The sequence below is a fragment of the Hyaena hyaena genome, unplaced genomic scaffold (genome assembly GCF_003009895.1).
Source record: "Hyaena hyaena isolate Hyena2069 unplaced genomic scaffold, ASM300989v1 scaffold_164, whole genome shotgun sequence".
NCBI lineage: Eukaryota > Metazoa > Chordata > Mammalia > Carnivora > Hyaenidae > Hyaena > Hyaena hyaena.
This window is the reverse complement of record NW_024080796.1, coordinates 2,684,949-2,705,357: the sequence shown is the minus strand read 5'-3', so window position 1 is coordinate 2,705,357 and position 20,409 is coordinate 2,684,949. Positions and strand designations below refer to the sequence as shown.

General features: G+C 39.5%; 1 protein-coding gene across 2 annotated transcripts; it reads left to right on the top strand.

The window, feature by feature from the left end:
- The first annotated feature begins 7 nt into the window (after positions 1–7).
- WBP11 (WW domain binding protein 11) lies at positions 8–16,395 on the top strand. 2 transcript variants are annotated; one of them, XM_039239942.1, is made up of 12 exons: positions 8–75; positions 1,678–1,790; positions 2,740–2,771; positions 3,625–3,718; positions 6,856–7,052; positions 8,322–8,455; positions 8,662–8,861; positions 9,523–9,714; positions 12,276–12,377; positions 12,792–13,082; positions 14,038–14,220; positions 15,375–15,808. In XM_039239942.1, exons 2-12 carry the CDS (start codon positions 1,727–1,729, stop codon positions 15,806–15,808), a joined length of 1,923 nt encoding a protein of 640 aa, XP_039095873.1. In that variant the 5' UTR covers positions 8–75; positions 1,678–1,726. The 2 variants fall into 2 exon arrangements, with proteins under 2 accessions (XP_039095873.1, XP_039095872.1); XM_039239941.1 differs by having other exon boundaries at positions 64–137; positions 15,375–16,395.
- Positions 16,396–20,409: the final 4,014 nt, after the last annotated feature.

Genomic DNA, 20,409 nt, shown 5'->3' with positions numbered 1-20,409 from the left:
GCGGAGGGGCGCGAGGTTTCAAGATGGCGGTGGCTGGGTTGCTGACCGGGAGGCAGAGGTGAAGGCCCCTACGAGGTAAAAGAGGCCGAGAATCGTCCCATCCCCGCCTCCTGCAGCCCCAGGAGCCCAGCAGAAGTGTGAGTGTGCAGGATTGTTCCACTCCGTTCCTCCCTCTTTCCCGACCCTTCTCCGCACCCGCGCGGTTGCCTCGGGGACACCAGGCCCCTCGGCCCCGCTCTTCCTCTCCGCGGTCGGGGTCCCCCGGGTCGGGGGCCGGGGGATCTTGGAGCCAAGGGCGGTGTGGCTTCCAGCGTCTAAGCAGCCGTTCACCCGAGTCCGTTGGCGCCGCCTCCCGCCTGTGCGCGTTGACCGGCTGCTTTAGCTTTGACGTCTTGTCCCTCGAGTCAGGGTCAACCGTCGCTATGGTTTCGGCAGTTGCTGCTGCTGTTGCTTCTCTTGGTGAACTGGGCTCCGTCCCCCTGCAGCCTCTGCGGTTAAATTTCGTTTCCCCGCCGTTTTGTGGCCCAGTTTGCCGGTCGTTTCTGCGTTTAAACGAAAAGTCGTTTGTGCACACTAAGGCTCCATTGTCTTCCGTAGAAATTCTGTGTAATTTGTATCTGTTCTTTGTTACAGTTGTGAGAGAGGAGGGTCAGAACATGAGCTTGAGGGTAATTGAGAGAGAACAGCAAAAGAGATACAAAGCATCAAAGATAGGAGAGCCTATGTTTCTACTAATTTTGCTTGTTTCCACCTCCCTTCTCCCCAACTCCCAGTGTTTCCTGTGAAGGAAATCCTGCGCAGGGTAAATTAGTTGCCATTCGAACAGCTCTGAACCATTTAGCCGAAATTATGGCATTTGAACCCTTGCTGAAAGGGCACTAACGAACTTTTCTGACAAAATCTTCCTACGAGGAAGAAGGGGAGGTACAGTTGATTGTACAGGCTACTAAAAATTCTGCTTCATGATCTTCCTTTCCCACCCTTAAAAATCTCCTTTCAAAAGGAAGTAAATTTGGCAACTTTATCATTGGGAAAGGTAAACATTAAAAAGTTAAACCTTGATTGGAACAAGAAAACGAAGTAATGTGTCTCAGATTAGTAAAAGTCTTGACTTGCAAAATATTTTCCCTCAAACACGACCATCCCTTTCAGTTTACCTTTAAACGCACAAATCAAGAGTCAAGTGGGTACAGTAGGAAAATGTGTGTCTTGACATTTTTGGACACTCCTTTATATAATCCTTTCGTTTTTAATATTTGCACCTTTATGTCTTAAGCTCTTGAGAGTCAAGAATTCTATCTGAATTATAGAAGGAAAGCTGAATTAAATAGCCCTAAATTAATGAGTTTTTACTGTCTTAAAGATGTTGGGAATAAATGGCCAAGAAAAACCACGGAGAGAGGCAAGGCGGAGCTTTGTTGTTTCCAACCCACATCATTACCTCCATTCTCTTTCACCCTAAATATAAACAAAGGGAGGGTGTGGGGAAAGGACTAAAGGTTTTTCATATGCATGATTTGTCCCATATTTTTGAGGCATATTCTGATTTTCTTCACTTGACAGGGTCGGTCTGTGATCCATTTTAAAAGGTTAATAATCAAAGGAATGTTTCTTTTCAAGAGGTTGGTAGACATTTTGTAAATAGAGGAAAAATAAGCTATTTCTTTGTCTTTGCAGTTTTGTTTTTTAGTTTTTTATGAATAAGTAAATCACACAAGTTGTCAACATGGGACGGAGATCTACATCATCCACCAAGAGTGGAAAATTTATGAACCCTACAGACCAAGCCCGTAAGTGTCCTTTAGTATGGAATGATAAAGAAGAGGAGTAATAAAATTGCAGACATTAGAGAGTCTATTATGCCTCAATTATAAAATCAGCTGTGCTAGGAGTCAGTTGTATAAAGTTATCCAGTGTTCTTGTGGGCACATGATGAAAATTAAACATGCAAAAAAATTAGTGCCTATATTTTTTTAAGTTTATTTATTTATTTTGAGAGAGTGTGTGCGTGATCAGGGGGAGGGGCAGAGAGAGAGAGAATCCCAGACAGGCTCTGCACTGTCAGCGCAGAGCCTGACATGGGGCTTAAACCCAGGAACCACGAGACCACGGTCTGAACCGAAACCAAGAGTCAGAGGCTTAACCTACAGAGCCACCCAGTACCCACATTTTTAACTTGATTGACTTGCAAAGCGAAATTGGCTTAAAATTTTCTTCAGGTATGCGAAATTTTGAACAAATTAGTTTTGTAAATTTGTTTAATATTTTATGACATCTTTTTCTTTTGGATTCATAGTTTTTTTTTTTAATGTTTTATTTATTTCTAGGAGAGAGAGAGAGACAGCGTGAGCAGGGGAGGGTCAGAGAGAGAGGGAGACACAGACTCTGAAACAGGCTCCAGGCGCTGAGCTGGCAGTCAGCACAGAGCCCGATGCGGGGCTCGAACCCACGAACCGCGAGATCGTGACCTAAGCGAAAGTCGGACGTTTAACCGACTAAGCCACCCAGGCGCCCCAAGATTCATAGTTATTTTTTAAGAAGCTTAAAACAAAAACTTCTTGGGACGTTTTTGGTTGACATAATTGAAGAGTGCTGTTGGCATCTAGTGGGTGGAGGTCACAGATGCTGCTAAATATTCTGCATGCACAGGACAGCCTCCCACAATAGGAATCGGTATTAAGTCGGAGAGAATGTTAGTGTTCAAGATTTGAAAGTTTTATATTTTCTCTCTCTCTAAAGGAAAAGAAGCCCGGAAGAGAGAATTAAAGAAGGTATGATTTCAGAAGCATCCTATGAGCCAATAAGTGGTGTTTGGCACATCTTACTGTTTGGGTTTAGTGGATTTCAAAACAACATTCACAATTATTTGTCAGAAAAGATACTTTACGTTGCTTATAACAAACCATAAAATTTACTAAGCCAAAATACCGTATTTGGAAACTGAACTGAAAAAACTTTGCAGATAAGCTCACGATGAGTTATCGTAACATTGTCTGTGTGATTATCTTTCCCACTGAGTTAAGTAAATATCTTTGAAAGGAATTTCTTTTTGCTCTTAAAGCATACTGCTCTGTGAAAAGCTACTGAATTAGTGAATGGAAATAAATATGATTCTAAATTGTTTTGTGGGTTCCTTTTTGTCATTTGGTAGCTGTTGGCTTTGTGGTAAAGTGTTTTCCCAGAATAAGAAAGTACTTACTTTTTAGTATCATGCCTTAACACATTGAGAGAATGCAGATTTTTAACCGTTTTTAATTAGGTTTTCTTATTTCATTGTTTAGTATCAAATCTGCAAGTTTTTTCTCTAATATATAATTCTAGAATTAAGCTTAAAAAACTAAGAATTTTTAAGTAATTGCTAAAAACCTCACAAAATTCAAGGAAATACTTGCCTAAGAAAGCACACATAGTAAATAATGTTTATCTCTCTTTGTCTGAAGTTGAAACATTTTTGAGAGCAAAAAATTACATAGCTTTGGTTATGGTGGTTGAAATGAGATCAGAAACGAAGGAGAAGTTCAGCTTCATTTTAAATATGAAATGAATAGATTCTTGATGCAAATTGAAATAAAAACTCCTATGAGTGTCCAGTTTCTTGACATAGTGCTCATTTGTGTCTCTAAGAACAAAAAACAGCGCATGATGGTACGAGCTGCAGTTTTAAAGATGAAGGATCCCAAACAGATTATCCGGGACATGGAGAAATTGGATGAAATGGGTAAGAATTTATAAAAAGGCTAGATTTCATAGCAGGGATAACAAACAGTCTTCTACATAGAGGCAGATAAGCAGATGGTAATGAGTAAAGCAGCACAGCCAAGAGAAAAACAAAAGCATAATTGCATTTGACAGGCTTAGTTTTAGTGTCAGGAAGACAAAATGGAGGGGTGGGGAGCGATATGCACACTGAAGATCTTATCTAGAGTAAGATGAATGCCATTATTTAGCTTGAACTAATTGTTACCAAAGTAATGAAAGCCTATTTTGACCAGTGCATTTTTCTAGAGAAGACTGAATTCTGGTTTTTGAAATCTGGAGGTTTTTGTGTGTTTTGGTTTTTAATGTTGGCAACTACCATGTAAATCTAAATATTACATCACCATGAATTTATCAGTTTCCCATTTTTCCCAATGAGATCAGAGACACTTGACCCACTTAGCAAGGTGGCAGAAGTCATCGAATGCTTAAAATCTAATTTTATAGAATATCGTATTAAGATTTCTCCCTATTTTCACATTTTTTTGAGTAATTTCACTCAGTTTCTTTTTCTTTGTAACTGGAATCACACAAATAACTTATCTTTCCTTGTGTCAAAGTTGCATGAGAATTGTCTGTGTGATGCTGCTGTTGGAAATTTTATCCCAGCCCACAAAGACCCATTTTTTAAATATCAGAACATGGGATTTATTTTTCTGGCTCCTCTACCGTTTTTTCATTGAATTTAATTTTTAGTTTTTAAATTTATATCCAAGTTAGTTAGCATAGAGTGCATTAATGATTTCAGGAGGAGATTCCAGGGATTCATCCCGCACATATAACACCCACTGCTCACCCCAGCAAGTGTCTTCCTTTACTGCCTCTTGCCCATTTAGCCCATCCCCCTACCTCAGACCACCCTCTCAGCAACCCTCAGTTTGTTCTCTGTATTTGTCTCTTATGTTTTGTCTTCCTCCCTATTTTTGTATTATTTTTGCTTCCTTTCCCTTAGGTTCATCTGTTTTGTATCTTAAATTCCACATATGAGTGAAGTCCTAGGATGTTTGTCTTTCTCTAATTTCACTTGCATAATACACTCTAGTTCCATCCACGTTGTTGCATATGGCAAGATTCGTTCTTTTGGATTGCTGAGTAGTACTCCATTGTATGTATATACCACATCTTTATCCATTTATCTATTGATGGACCTTTTATTAATTGCGTAATTTCTACCTTTTTTAATTGCATAATAAAATTATTTTTCTACGTTTTTTTAGCAAAAGTTCCCAATTTAAGTGGTTTGCCAAAAATCAGATAGTGAGTGAAAGACGTACAGTGGATCTCAACAATACATTAAATGGGCTTAAAAAACCCAGTGATGTGGGGTTATGGTATTAGAAGCTTTGTTAAATAATGTGGCAAAGCTTGTACGTTTAGCCTGGGCAAGAGTTCTGGGTCAGATTGCGTGATCTCACATCTTCCCCAGTTCAGCTGTAACTGATCCGTTTGTTGCCTCTGCTTTAAATATTTCTGTGGACAATTGCTGTCCGTAAGATGTCAAGACGTTACCTATTAAAATGACTTCAATAATTTATGTGGTTTTAAAAGAAGATAATAGTCATAATTGAGGTTTTTTTTTTTTTTTTAATGTTTTATTTATTTTTGAGAGAAAGATAGAGACAGCATGAGCAGGGGAGAATCAGAGAGAGAGGGAGACACAGAATCCGAAGACAGGCTCCAGGCTCTGAACTAGCTGTCAGCACAGAGCCCGACACAGGGCTCTAACCCGCGAACCATGAGATCATGACCTGAGCTGAAGCCGGATGCTTAACCGACTGAGCCACCCAGGCGCCCCATAATTGAGGTTTATTGAGCTCTTGCTATGTATCAGTTTTTTGCCAGATGTTATTTAATCCTTACAACAGCTTTTGGGTAGGATTTTACACGTATTTTATGGGTGAGGAAACTCAGGCACATACTTTCCTCGAGGTCCTGCTGTTAGGATGTGGCAAGCTCGGATTAAAGCACAGGCATTCAACACTTGTATTAATCACACTAAGAATAGTGTGTGATGTAAGACTCTGTCTCCTGAATAAATCACCAAGGTTAATAGGATTTAGGGAAGGAGATAATTAAACTTCCTGTCTGTAAAAAAGAACACTGTTGATCAGGGTTCTAATTACAATTTATAAAACTTACTCAGTTTATAAAACATAGTACAGCCTAGTTTAGGATTCCCTCTGGTAAATCCCAGAGGGAAGCTCTCCTAGAAAACACAAATATTGAGACCGTCTGTCTGGTCTACTCTCTCGTTAGCCTCATTGAGTAAATTGCCATTGAACTTCTTGGGATGGAAGGTGAAATATGTGTGTGGAATTCGTGGGACACAAGGTTATAGCTTTAGGTATATTTTATCCCTCCTGTAAAAAGCTTCACTCTCTCACATCCACATTTAAAATCTCAGAGGAAGATCTGGTTTCAGTTTGGATCATGTGCATTTGCTTTCTGAGTCTTATCACCGACAGGGTAGTGGAGAGAGTCAGGTATAATTGACCAGGCAAGCCCAAGAGTCTTGTGCTGATAATCCCTCTTGGGGCAGACGACCTGAAATGAAGCCCTGTGTTGAACACATGGAAAGAGAAAGGATTGTATGATAGGTAGACACCAGTCCACTATAAAAATAATTAAGCGGTGAGCTAGACACCACTGGATATTTTATCTGTGACCCCGTTTAGTCATCAGAGCTTTGTTGTAAAGTAGTTGATGTCCCCATTTTCCCGACGAAGAAGCTAAAGATCATAGAATTCAAGTAAAGTGCCCAGGGTCTCAGAATTAAATGACAGAGTTCAGGTCTGACTGAAGCCTTACTATAGCAAGTTGTTAGCATATGGGAATGAAACTTGATTTTTATTACAGTGATGATGAAAATCAATTAATTAGGTGATGTTTTTACAAAAGAAAGTAAAATTAATGGCTGTCTTAGAAATGTTGAATTTCAACAAATGTTTATTGCACTTTTAATTTAGAAGTGTATACCTGGTCTAGACCCCTTTTAAAAGTTTTAGCATATAGGGAGATTGTATTAAATGATATAGCTAGTTGATACCTAAATGAAATGACTTACTGTGTTTAATTTGAGTATCTACTCTTTTCTCTTAGAGTTTAACCCAGTGCAGCAACCACAGCTAAATGAGAAGGTGCTGAAAGACAAGCGTAAAAAGCTGCGTGAAACCTTTGAACGTATTCTACGACTCTATGAAAAAGAGAATCCAGATATTTACAAAGAATTGAGAAAGCTAGAAGTAGAATATGAACAGAAGAGGGCTCAACTTAGCCAATATTTTGATGCTGTCAAGGTAATCAGTTTCTTTAGAGAGAAAAACTAAAATGTGTTTAGATTTGCTCTTAAAGTTGTCAGTGTAAGAATTGGTCATATTAAACTTCCTCTTGACAATTTTTTTTGAATGTTTATTTATTCTTGAGAGAGCACAAGCCAGGGAGGGGCAGAGAGAGAGAGAGGGAGGGAGGCACAGAATCCAAAGCAGGCTCCAGGTTCTGAGCTGTCAGCACAGAGCCCAACGTGGGACTCAAACTCATGAACCGTAAGATCATGACCTGAGCTGAAGTCGGATACTTAACCGACTGAGCCACCCAGGTGCCCCTTCTTGACAGTTACTTATCAAACTAAACATACACCTGCCCCATGAGCCAGCAAATCTAATGCTACATATGTACGCAAGAGAAATTAATCCATCTGCCAACATATTAATAGCTAAAAACTGAGAATAGCCCAGATGTCCGTTAATAGGATAATGGATAAACAAACTACTATATTTATAAAATTGAATGTACTCAACAATAAAGAAGAATGATCTACTGATCATCAAAACTGCATGAGATAAAAAAAGTTTTTTAAAGGATATGTTGAACTTCTTTCATAATTATCACGTTTGTATGACATCCTAGAACAGGCAAAACTAATCTGTGGGTGGAAACATAACCGTGGTTGCTTTGGGATATTGTTAGGGATTGACAGAGAAGTATGAACTGTATGCATTTGTCAGAACACAGAATGTATACATTTCACTGTGAATTTTGTTTCAAAAATGTGGGAAAAGATGGTATAGTTATTATAAAGTAGGTAGTATAGGTCCCATTTTATAGATAAGGAAACTAAGACAACTTAGTCACACAGCTAGTATGTGGCAGAAATTCAACAAAGGCAGACAGACTAATTTTAGAAACCCGAGCTCTTCCATGGATTATATGCTATTTCTAAGTTAATTGGTAAGTGCTGTTGATCATCCAGAATATTTAAAAGGGTGGCTTTGTTGCTAGATACTTTTAACAGTTGGATTTCTATAAATAGCAGCTATTTCAAACCATAACCCGAAAGGATACATTGATAATAGGGGAGAAGAAAACAACAGTTTTGTCTTTTAGAGGTGCTAAGGGTTTTTTTTCCATTCGTTGACAGATTTTGGAAATACTGACAAATATTGATTTTTTTTTTTTTTCCTGATACGTGGAAAGCAAATCCACTTTATGAAACAGCAGATAGTGAATTTTTAGTGTTTAGTTTGTGGATTGCTCTTATCATACTATTGAAAAATTTTCTGTTTCAGAATGCTCAGCATGTGGAAGTGGAGAGTATTCCCTTGCCAGATATGCCGCATGCTCCTTCCAACATTCTGATCCAGGACATTCCACTTCCTGGTGCCCAGCCCCCCTCCATCCTTAAAAAGACCTCAGCCTATGGGTAAGGAAGTGGTGGCATAATCAGATAGCATTTATTGAAAGGACCTTTTGACCAGTGCCAAAATTATTGTAATGGGAAATAAAAGGTAACGTGAATGTAAGTGGCGCCTCACTTGATTAAATGTGAAGAAATCCCTTAAAAATATTTGAAAAGAGGAAATACGTATCTCCTCATTATTAATGTGATAACTAAATTTTTCTTCACAGACCTCCAACGCGGGCAGTTTCTATAATTCCTCTTCTCGGACACGGTGTTCCACGTTTGCCCCCTGGCAGAAAACCTCCTGGTCCCCCCCCTGGTCCACCACCTCCTCAAGTCTTACAAATGTATGGCCGTAAAGTGGGCTTCGCCCTAGATCTTCCGCCTCGTAGGCGGGATGAAGACATGTTATATAGTCCTGAACTTGGTAAGGAGTGACTGTTCCTTTTGCTTTTAACAGCCTTTCCACTGTCCTCATTTTAAGTTGGCTCTGTTTAACATCTTGTTTGCTATTTTCAGAACTCGGGAAATAAATGAGGTTTACACTTATTAATGTAAATTAATATGCTGTGCTACTAGCAGATGGATAACTCCCAGAATTTACTAAGTAAAAGCATTATACGTAAAGAAGTATAGAAATGTTTTTGCGTCTTAAAATAGGCTCTGTGCAGAGCCTATTTTAAAAAAAAATTTTAAATTTAAATTTTTATTTAAATAAAATTTAAAAAGCAATTTACAATTTCTTAAGACTCAGATACTTGTTTCCTTTTCAGTTTTATTGTCATCAGACTAGAGCATAGTTTTATACAGCCAGTGATGGTATATGTGTGTGTGTACACAAGTTTCCACATAGAATTTGATTTCAGATTTAAACCTTATAAGAAATACCTTCTGTTATCAAAAAAATTTTAAAACTGTTACCATATGGGAATGTTGTTGGACTGTATAAAGAGCTCATATCATATACAGAATCTTTTAAACAGTTAAGTTATTCTGCGTTAAATAGCAGTTTTCTGTGCTTCAGCACACCCTGTGTCGTGGAGGGTCCAATCATAATGCTTGTTTCCTGCTCCCTCCTACTTGGTCAGCTCAACGGGGCCATGATGATGATGTTTCCAGCACCAGTGAAGATGACGGGTATCCTGAGGACATGGATCAAGATAAGCATGATGACAGCACTGATGACAGCGACACTGACAGATCAGATGGAGAAAGTGAAGGGGATGAGTTTGTGCACCGTGATGATAATGAAAGAGAGAACAATGAGGAGAAAAAGTCAGGTATGTGCTGATGAGAGGTCCATGGTATTGATCAAAACTAGCACACGAGACAAAGGTCCTGATTTATTAACACACCTGTAAACGTGATTGTGAGCGTCTTGAAAGAAGGGATCGTAGCCCTCTCTTCGTCGCCATTTGTCCGTCTCAAAAGTTCTCGACACACGCTACCTACTCCGTGGGTGTTTGTGACAGAAAAATAAATTAAGCAGCGTGTGTAATAGTGAAATCTATGTAATAAAGTCCACTTTGGGAGAAAAAGGTAAGAACTGTTTCAACAGCGTGAGGATGTACTCTTGTGGGCGTGTGGAGGGAGAAAGGAGGATAAGCACATAACCATACTGAGAAAGCCGTATTCGCATTGTTGTTTTTTAATAAGCCCGTTTAAATATTTTACGTTTTCTGTGTTGTATCTTAACACGAACCAGACCATAATTATAATTCAGGTACACTTGCAAGTGGGGTCATATAGTGGCAACATCCAAAATGTAGGTTACATGTCCATTTGATTATTATAAAATCAGTCTGCATTATGTGTACTTTTAAAAAGTAGTTCTGACATTCATCAAGAAAATGTTAAGCATCATGATAGAAACTGAGTAGTGCAAAGTGTATAATAATCTCTCATACCTTTGTAGTCTTGGAGTGTATTTTAAAATTGTTTTGCTAACCGACAATACCATATTTATGTATTAGTAATACTACTGATGCATTTATAACAGTAACAAATCTTTCCTCTGATAATTTCTTTTTTTTTTTTTAATTTTTTTTTTTTAATGTTTTATTTATTTCTAGGAGAGAGAGAGAAAGACAGTGTGAGCAGGGGAGGGTCAGAGAGAGAGGGAGTCACAGACTGAAACAGGCTCCAGGCTCCGAGCCGGCAGTCAGCACAGAGCCCGACGCGGGGCTCGAACCCACGAACCGCGAGATCATGACCTAAGCGAAAGTCGGACGCTTAACCGACTAAGCCACCCAGGCGCCCCTCCTCTGATAATTTCTTAAGAATCATGGTTGCAAACCAAGAAGGTTGTTTACAGGGGTGGATAGAACTGATCATGAAAAATTATAGAGGAGCTAGCAGTGGACAGAGGGTGGCGGTAGACAGGGGGTGGCAGTGGACAGAGGGGGTGGCAGCGGACAGAGGGGGTAGCACTGGAAAATAAAATGTCCTTAGAGCCACAGCAGCTCCACTTTTGTCTGGCATTGTGTGATCCTTTGCCTCATTTTCCTCTTTTTCTGCCACCTTTTTTTACTTAATACATACCCATCAGTGTACATGTGCTGCAAGTGGCTATCCTATGATGACATTCATCTAATATTTGTTCATTTTGTACTGTATGCAAGGAATTTTCCTAGACAAAGGATACAAAGTGAACAAAACTAAAGCCCTGCCCACATGGAACTTTGTAAATGTTTACCAACAAAGACTGCTTCTAATATTGTACCCTTTTAGCGAGAGGTTTAATAGCGTCTAGTGGATAGCTCAGTTTATAAGGTTGAAAAGGTCTCTTCTAATCCTACTTTGGTTAAGAGTTTTTATTATATTTTTAAGCATCTAATGGGATATTGTTATGGTTTTTCTTTGTGTTGTTTAACGTAATGAATTATATTCATGGCCTTTCTAATGTTAAACCTCACCTTGCATTTCTGGGACAACCCTGCATGTTTATGATGTATTTTTTTTTTAAAACACTGTTGGACTCAATTTGGCTATATAGTTGGCCCTTGAACAACGTGGTGGTTAGGAACACCGACCCTGTGTGCAATCAGAACATCCGTGCATACCTTTTGGTTCCCCCAAAACTGAATAGTCTGTTGTTGACCAGAAGTTTTACCTATAACATAAACCATTGATGAACATACGTTTTGTCTCTTGCATGTACTATATACTACAGTCTTGCAATAAAGTATGTTAGAGAAAAGAAAATAGTGTTAACAATTCATAAGGAAAGTGCAGTTTCAGTACTGTACCGTATATATCACAAAAAATCCATATGTAAGTGAACCCACTCAGTTCAAACCCATGTTATTCGAGGGTCAACTGTATTTAATAGTACGGTAGTTTTGGTATCAGGGTTGTGCTGGCTTCATGAGTTCTGGATTGCATTCCATCTTTTCCTGTGCTCTTTTACAAGAAATTTCTTTAATTGCATGTTTGGCTGAATTTCCTTGTAAAATTATTTGGGCCAGGTTAAAAAAAGATTTTTAAGTACCATTTCAATTTTAAAAGTTCTGGTCTTACCATTGCTGTGGCCAATTTTTGTATTTTATATTTTTATAGAGAACTGTCTCTTATCAGGGTGTTCAGTTTTACTGGCATAAAGATATCGGTAATATTCTTTAAGTTTCTAAAATTTATAGGTTGAAATCACAATTGCATATGTTTACTACCAGTTGGCACTTCTTTTACTACCTTTTATACGGCTATCTCTTTCAGCACTTAACTTTTGCCAAATATTGTGGGCAGCAGTCCTATCTGGTGCTTTATAGTATTAGATAGTAAGCATTTACTGAATTTTTTTGTTCCTAACCCACCCCATTCTCTCCTTCCCCTGGCCCCTTAGGTCTGAGTGTAAGATTTGCAGATATGCCTGGAAAATCAAGGAAGAAAAAGAAGAACATGAAGGAGCTGACTCCTCTTCAAGCCATGATGCTTCGAATGGCAGGTAAAACTGGGAAAGAGTCGGGAAATCACCTTGTGGGTGTTTCCTCCTGCTCGGTCCTTTACATATAGTTTCCCAGTTAGTGTCTCAGCAACCCTAAAGTTTTGTTTTACAAGTTAAGGTTTGGAGACATTAAGGTTAGCTGCCCAAAGTTGCCCATCTAGTAAGTTGTTACACTGGCTTTTAGATCCAGATCTGTCTTGTTCAAAAGCCCGGACTTATTTCACTCTGCTCCACTAGCCTAGATGAGTGGAGTACTGTTTGAGTCTTCCACATCTAAGGCTTTTATTGAAGAAGACTATTGAGTTAATTTTAAGAAAGCGCTTAACTTTCTGAGCCTGTGTCTTCAGGCATCACTTTTTTACGGGCTGTCAAAAATGAATCCGCTCCATTTACCTGGTTTAACGTTTCTTGTAGGTCAGGAAATCCCAGAGGAGGGACGAGAAGTAGAAGAATTTTCAGAGGATGATGATGAGGACGATTCTGATGATTCTGAAGCGGAAAAGCAATCACAAAAACAGCATAAGGAGGAATCTCTTTCTGATGGCACGTCTGCCTCTTCACAGCAGCAGGCGCCGCCGCAGTCTGTTGCTCCTTCTCAGATACAGGCACCTCCCATGCCAGGGCCACCGCCTCTGGGACCACCGCCTGCTCCACCTTTGCGGCCACCTGGGCCACCTACTGGCCTCCCTCCCGGGCCACCTCCCGGTAAGCTGCGCTTCCGTGTCGCGAGGAGTGACCACATCTCCCTGTGGTGGCCTGAGGACGTCATTCTAAAAGTATGCACCGTGGCTGTTGATGTTTTATTTTCTCCCTCCTAATACCCTGAGACAGAACAGATAAGTGCAGTTTGTCCTACAGCACTGCTTGCAATTCATGGTACCTGCGGCAGCCGCCTTTCTCTCCAGAGCTCTTCTTTTCTTGGGGTTCTGTACTTCTGATGGTAGCAAACAGAAACTGGACTATGGAATATGGGGGTTTCTTTAGTACTGCGTTTTAATATGATAAGTTGGCCCCATTGTAAATTGGTAGCCAGTGGGACTAGGGCTCAGTAAATACTATCAGGTATCCTTTGGTTGGGAATTGTTGGGTGTCAGTCTTTAGAGACAGAAGTGACCACTGTTAATATAGTTTGACATACAAGTATAAGAAGTTTATTTAAAATTTTAACTTGTTGGCTATTTATGATTTTATAGTCCTTCATCCTGCAGTTGGCCAGTTAAGTTTTTTTCACTGGAGTTTATCCTTTTCTGATTGGTGGTGCAAAAGCAAATGACCAACTTATGTCATTTTCAGAGGTCCTTGTCACGATCTTACTGTGTTTCAGGGGAATTCTTAAAGCACCTACTCTGTATTCCATTTTCAGCTTTATTTTGGAATTTTAGCATTCTTCTCATCTTTGTACAACTTCTAGCCCAGCAGAGCTGTGGTTATGTTTTTTTGTCAGTGCTGGCATATAAAGAGAAATGATCCATAACAAAATTACTATCCTATCTGGTGCTCAGATATTTGTTGAATGAATTCAGTTTCCACATATGTTTTGATCAGTTTTTGAAGTTCGGTGACTTCAAATTAAAATGATAAGCCAGACCACATCTTTATACCACATTTACTATTTCATATGTATTTGTCTGAAATTAATTTGTCACTCTTCTCTTTACAGGAGCTCCTCCATTCCTGAGACCACCTGGAATGCCAGGACTCCGAGGGCCTTTACCCCGACTTTTACCTCCAGGCCCACCACCAGGCCGGCCCCCTGGCCCTCCCCCAGGTCCACCTCCAGGTCTGCCTCCTGGCCCTCCTCCTCGGGGACCCCCACCAAGGCTACCTCCCCCTGCACCTCCAGGTGAAGCTTTTGGTTTATACTATAAAAATTTGACTTCCACATATTTCATCTGCTCTAAGACCTATTTTCACATTTCAGTATTCTGAAATCAAGGGCTATCCTAAAATGATGTTTTCAAATTACTTTTGGCCTAGGTTGAAGTTGAATTTTTCCAAAGGGTATTTGCATTGGATTCTGTCTGTCATGTGAGGGACTTTTCCCAGCCAAAGACCACTTTGGATTAAGCTCTCCCATTTGAGTAGGGTATTTTGCAGAGACGGGAGCAGGCTTCTAATTATGAAGTCATTCCATTTATTTACATGAGTGTGAACTTAAAAGTTTAAAACTATAAGGCAGATTCCTGCCTCCCTTCTACCCAATATCATTGTTAAATATGCAAATTTCTTTGCACTGTTAGTTTATGTGGTATGTGTATTTCTTGTTTATTACATTACTCCCAGTTTAATGTGAAAGCCTCCTCTTAAGCTCCCCAGACTCTCATTGATATCTGGTATAATTATGAGTCTGTAAAAGCAGTAGCATCTTAGGTTCTATGAAATTGTGTCCCTTATATTCAATCTTAAAAGTGGTGCTTGAAGAAAACTAAATCTGGAGGTTCTGGGTGAATGACATTGGTGTGTCAGAAACATCAAAAGGAATGAATTCTTTTTCAGTGGTGGTGACACACTGTGTGTGATTAGTTACGTTCTCTTATTCCAAGGTTAAAATTATATTTTCCTGCCCATTAGGTTACCTTTCTCAGGGGAGGGATGGTGTGGAAATCAATAAATAATGCATGAGAATCAAACCTCCGCTAGCATCTGCCTTATACAGCTAGTAAAATGTCTTGGGCTGTCAGATTTGAAATTTGACAAATTTGAAATCCTACTTGAAACCAGTTGGTGTTGTCAACTTTATATGTTAAAACAGTACGTCACTCTGAGAGGAAGAGAACAAGTACAGGGATACAGACTGTAAGTAAATAGTGTTTCATGATAAAATATTTCTCCCTGTCAGAACATATTCCTTACTTTCAAATAGCGAGCAGCATCATTTTAGCTTATTTTCTCTAAATTGTCCATTTTGTAAAAAATTGTCAACCTGTGTTTTTAACATCCTTAGTGGTTAAAATGTCTTCACATAGTATTCACGTGCCCGCTTCCTCCTTCGTCTAGGTATCCCTCCACCCCGTCCTGGCATGATGCGCCCCCCTCTGGTGCCTCCACTTGGACCTGCCCCACCTGGGCTTTTCCCACCAGCTCCCTTGCCGAACCCGGGCGTTTTAAGTGCTCCCCCCAACTTGATTCAGCGGCCCAAGGCGGATGATACCAGCGCAGCCACCATCGAGAAGAAAGCCACAGCAACCATCAGTGCCAAGCCACAGATCACCAATCCCAAGGCAGAGATTACTCGATTCGTGCCCACGGCGTTGAGAGTACGTCGGGAGAATAAAGGGGCCACTGCTGCTCCCCAAAGAAAGTCAGAGGATGAGTCTGCTGTGCCTCTTGCCAAAGCAGCCCCCAAGTCTGGTCCATCTGTCCCCGTCTCCGTGCAGACTAAGGATGATGTTTATGAAGCTTTCATGAAAGAGATGGAAGGGCTCCTGTGACAGCTTTTAATGCCAGAACAGGTTTCTGTTCACTTGAGTGGTTCGTGGGGAAAGAGGCTCTTATTAAACTTAGTGAAAGAGCTGCTTTCACTGTCAGGGTATTTTTAAATTTCAGTTCAAGGAATATCCTAAAATTTAGCCTTGTTCAGAATTTATTGCATATAAGAGAGAATTATTTCATTCAGAATAGATTCGTTATTGAAGCCGTGCTGCTAACATCCATTCCCTTCATGCCACCGTTGTCATCCCGTCTGTGCCCTTCTCCGTTCTTTGGAAACGTGATCGCAGGATCCTTGTTACTCATTTGTTTTGATTCTCTTCTTGTGTGCTGTGGGCACTGGAGTAGAGATTTCTGGGGGGAAAAAAAGTTTATTTTACCCCGTCTTGCCTTTTGTGTTTGAGTTATTTTAATATTTTCTTGTAAATATTTTGTAATATTTTAGTGAAATGGATCGCAGTGTCATTTCCTAATACAAAGCAAGATATGTGGGAAGAAATTGTACAATTCTTTGATTAAAATTATTTCCCACTGACCTAAACTTTGAGTGTTTCATGGAATAAATAAATAAATGTTCTACACCAAGACATCCTCTGTGTTACTGATAATATGTAAAGATGATACCTGTGTTACGCACAGAAAAGAAACAAGTAGTTAAAGCTTGGGTTTTAAGGAACTCCCGTAGCTGGTACACAATGAAAATCTTATTGAAAATACGGTTAAAACTAAGTTTTCAATTTTAAGGGATAAAGAAAAGAGACTGACTTTCAGAATTATCATATTGGCTTTGGAGAAATTGAAAGGTAATTAATTGGGTGGAAGATGAATCTTCTCAAAGATTATTTACTTTTCCAGAGCTTTGTGCGCTGACGGTAATTGATGGTAAAAGTTTCTTTTAAACCATTTCTAAACCATTAGATAGCCAGGTAAGGTTGCTTCTTCTACTTTATTGAATTTGTCAGTTGTATAAGCTTTTCTCATTAAAAGCACATAAGGGGCGCTTGGGTGACTCCGTCAGTTAAGCATCCAACTTCAGCTCGGGTCATGATCTCGCGGTTCGGGATTTCAAGCCCATGGGCATCCGTCTCCGTGCTGACAGCTTGTAGCCTAGAGTCTACTTCAGATTGTGTCCCTCTCTCTCTGCCCCTCCCCTGCTTGCACTGTCTCTCGCTCAAAAATAATATTTGAAAAAGGCACATAAAGTGAGGGGCGCCCAGGTGGTCAGTCGTTAAGCTCAGGTCATGCGTGATCTTGTGGTTCATAAGTTCCAGCCCTGCATCAGGCTCTCTATTGTCCGTGCAGAGCCCACTTCAGATCCTCTGTCCCCCTCTCTGCCCCTCCCCTGTTCGTGTGTGTGCTCACTCTTAAAATTTAATAAACATTTTTTAAAAAATACATAAAATGAATAAGAATGCTTAATTTAATTAATTTACATCAAGACCATTTTCTAATTAATTCATCTAGCCAGTATCCTGGGAAATGGTGTTCACAGATATTTTCCCCATTTTACAAATGAGAATATTGAAGCTAAAGGGTTTGTGTGACTTAACCAGTGGCCCGAAGTGTGAATATTCTATGAACAAAGACACATGTACAAGTGCAGTGAGACAACACATGGGTTGAGTTTAGGCTGAGCATCCCTGTTCTTTCCATTAGATCTTAAATACCTTTCATGTGAGTCACCAAAAGTTGGTGGTGTCCTTAAAAGATAGTACAATAACACAATAAGGCTGTCATTCTCTTGAGGGTGATTTCTTTGATGGATTTTTAGGTTTCTATTCTGAGATCTTTTGTGTATGTGACTTTTCTTGGAAGTTACTCTTTCAGATTAAAGCAAATCCTGTCAAGGCAGTGTATGGATCATTGGGAGGATTTTGTTTTTGGTGTAATCAGTGCAGACCAGTAAGTGAATGGAATCTTTTATCACTGAGGTACAAGATTAGAACACAGTTACATCATCATCACACCATCATCAAGTCAACATTATTATCTAAGTGTAAACAATTCTTCAATATTTGGTCTGCAATATTTTTAATGTTCTTTTTATGCTTTTTTGTCTGAACGGTTTCTCTTTCACATTTACTAAGGGAGCTGTCAACAGCGGATCTTAAAGTCATTTCCTAATATCGCGCTAGTTTAATTTTCTGAAAAGTCGGTTGCACAGTGACACATTTTGTAAGTTAGCCGTATCTGCAGGAAAACGGAATTAGCAGTTCAAAATTGGGGTATGTTCTGAGTAGGCATTTACCGTCAGGTTCCTAATTTATATCATGTTTCCAAAACACTGGTTCGATCACTGCTAAGCTTGATACAAAGCTTTAAGCAGATAATATGGATAAATATAACTGTTTCCTTCTCAAAGTGTCACTTCACACATGAATTGCCCTTTAAAGTCATTTTGAAATTCCCTTTGCTCTTTTTCCTGGGCTTTAAAATGTGAAGGATCACAATACTCAGCTGTGGCCTAGGATCAACGTAAAGCCCTAGACGACACCCAAGGTACTGTTTAGTTTCAATTCTCATTTTGTATGTTCCAATTTGTGCTCTTTATAAAATTCCACTGGACATACAGTTGGGAGGCATCTCTCAAATATTTCCTCAGCTTTCTTTTACTTCATCAAGTAATTCTTCGGGCCACAGAAGATGCCACAATCACCACCTCCTACAGAACTGCACGCTCAGGTTTTGGCCTCCATTCCGACTGCAGCAGGTCTAATCTATGAAAATGTTCATCCGTCAGAATCCATTTGGAGGACAGGCCTTTACAGCAGCACGTGTGAAGTTCAAAGCTGTCACTGAGCAGAGCTGTAGATCATGTCTACACACCCAGTCCTGGGTTCAAGAAGGGATAAATGAGCTGTGGGGAAATTTTTCTGTTCTTTCCATCCCTGGGATGAAGGACTTTAGCAAAGGCCGGAGCTGGGACTTGCGTGAGACCAGAATAACTCTCCCTACCACAGTTCTCTTAGTTCTAAGAATGCCTTCTTGTTTGGCTGTGAAGGAAAGTAGGGAGGACCGAGTGCAGGCGGGTGAGGATGGGCTGAGCAGAGGGCTTTTGGTTAATCAGCATGCTTCGTTTTGCTGAGGGTCAACAGACAGCATTGGGAGAGGTTGGAGAATGAAAGGGTAATTGATGGAATGAGGTATCGGAAGGCTTGGGGAGGTGCGAGAATCCTAGACTATTTATTCTGTGGCTGGTTACAGAGCGCGCCCTATGAGCTAGATGCAGGGAGAAGAGCAAAATCAGATGAGGCTCCTACCTTCTCGGTCCTTAGGGAAATTTCAAGAGCTAAACGTCAGTGTCTGTATCACTTGTGTCCCATACCTTGAATACAGTATTAACCAATGCTAATTTTTAAGAGAATTTATTTTATTTAACCTGTGCTAATCAACACAATCTTTCTTTTGAAAGAAAATTACCCGACAGCTGTGACATGCCACGTAGCAGTGAAAGACCTATTCATCATATTTTTATAATCTTTTTATGTTACCCTTTTAAAAGGTGTTTTTTAAAAGTGGAAATGTGTTCTCTGACAGTTTAAAAATACTACACATATCAACTGATTACCTTAATAGTGCTGCGACCAAATAGAAAAAACATTTTGTTTTTTTAAAAAAAAGTAAATGCAAAGAAAAGACCATGGATTCCCATATACATGTCTTTCCTTGATCTGTTATTGTATTCAAACATTATTTCCCCTGTTAGGCTTCTGTAGGCCAAAAGTAGGTTGTCTTGTATTACAATTTACCATAATGAATCCCTACTTAGTAAGAATTGTATCACATTTACAGGAGATAAATGACTGATAACTAGGAGAATTAACACTTTAAGAATGCTGTGAGATGCAAAAAAGAAAGTGTTTTAAAGATTTGTATAGCAATGTTTTGGGAGAAAACTTAGAATGCAAAAGAGTTTATATCCATAGAATCTCAAGAAAAATTAGAATCCAAGGAAAAACAACTCCATTATTATCATTTCACCCAACAACCTCGACTCCACTAAAATGGGGAATGAAGGTAAGAAAGAAGATAACAGCCAAAGTTCAGGCAGGGAGAGGGAAAAAACAGATATTAATATAGCTCTGAAATCTTGTCTGATTTTAAAAAATACACTACCCACGAATGAAAAGGCCATTCTATCTCTACGAAAGCCAGACATTTTTCTGGGAGCTGATAAAGGTTGCCGTAGCTAGGGACTTAACTGCAAAACAGAAACCAAAACGAACAAAAAGCTCCATACCTTCAAATAATATTTGTTGGCTTTTTTGAGTGATAAGAGAATCAAAATACAGGCAGAGTACGAACCCAACATCTACGAGCATTCTTATTGCTGCGTAGCCCAGATCATAGGAGGAGCTGTTTCAAAATCCGTAATTTGTACTGAGTTTATTCATAGACTACACGTTCCTGAAAAAGCTTATGGTTAACATAAAAAAAAGTAAAGAATAACATAACATACCACATTTATGGAGAAAAAAAACTAGAACAACTCAGTTATTCAAATTGACACTTTGCTTTTTTTTTTTTATTTTGTATTTTTATTCGTTTTCACTGTTAGACTAGAACAGGGATCGGCAAACTTTCTGTAAAGGGCCAGATGGTA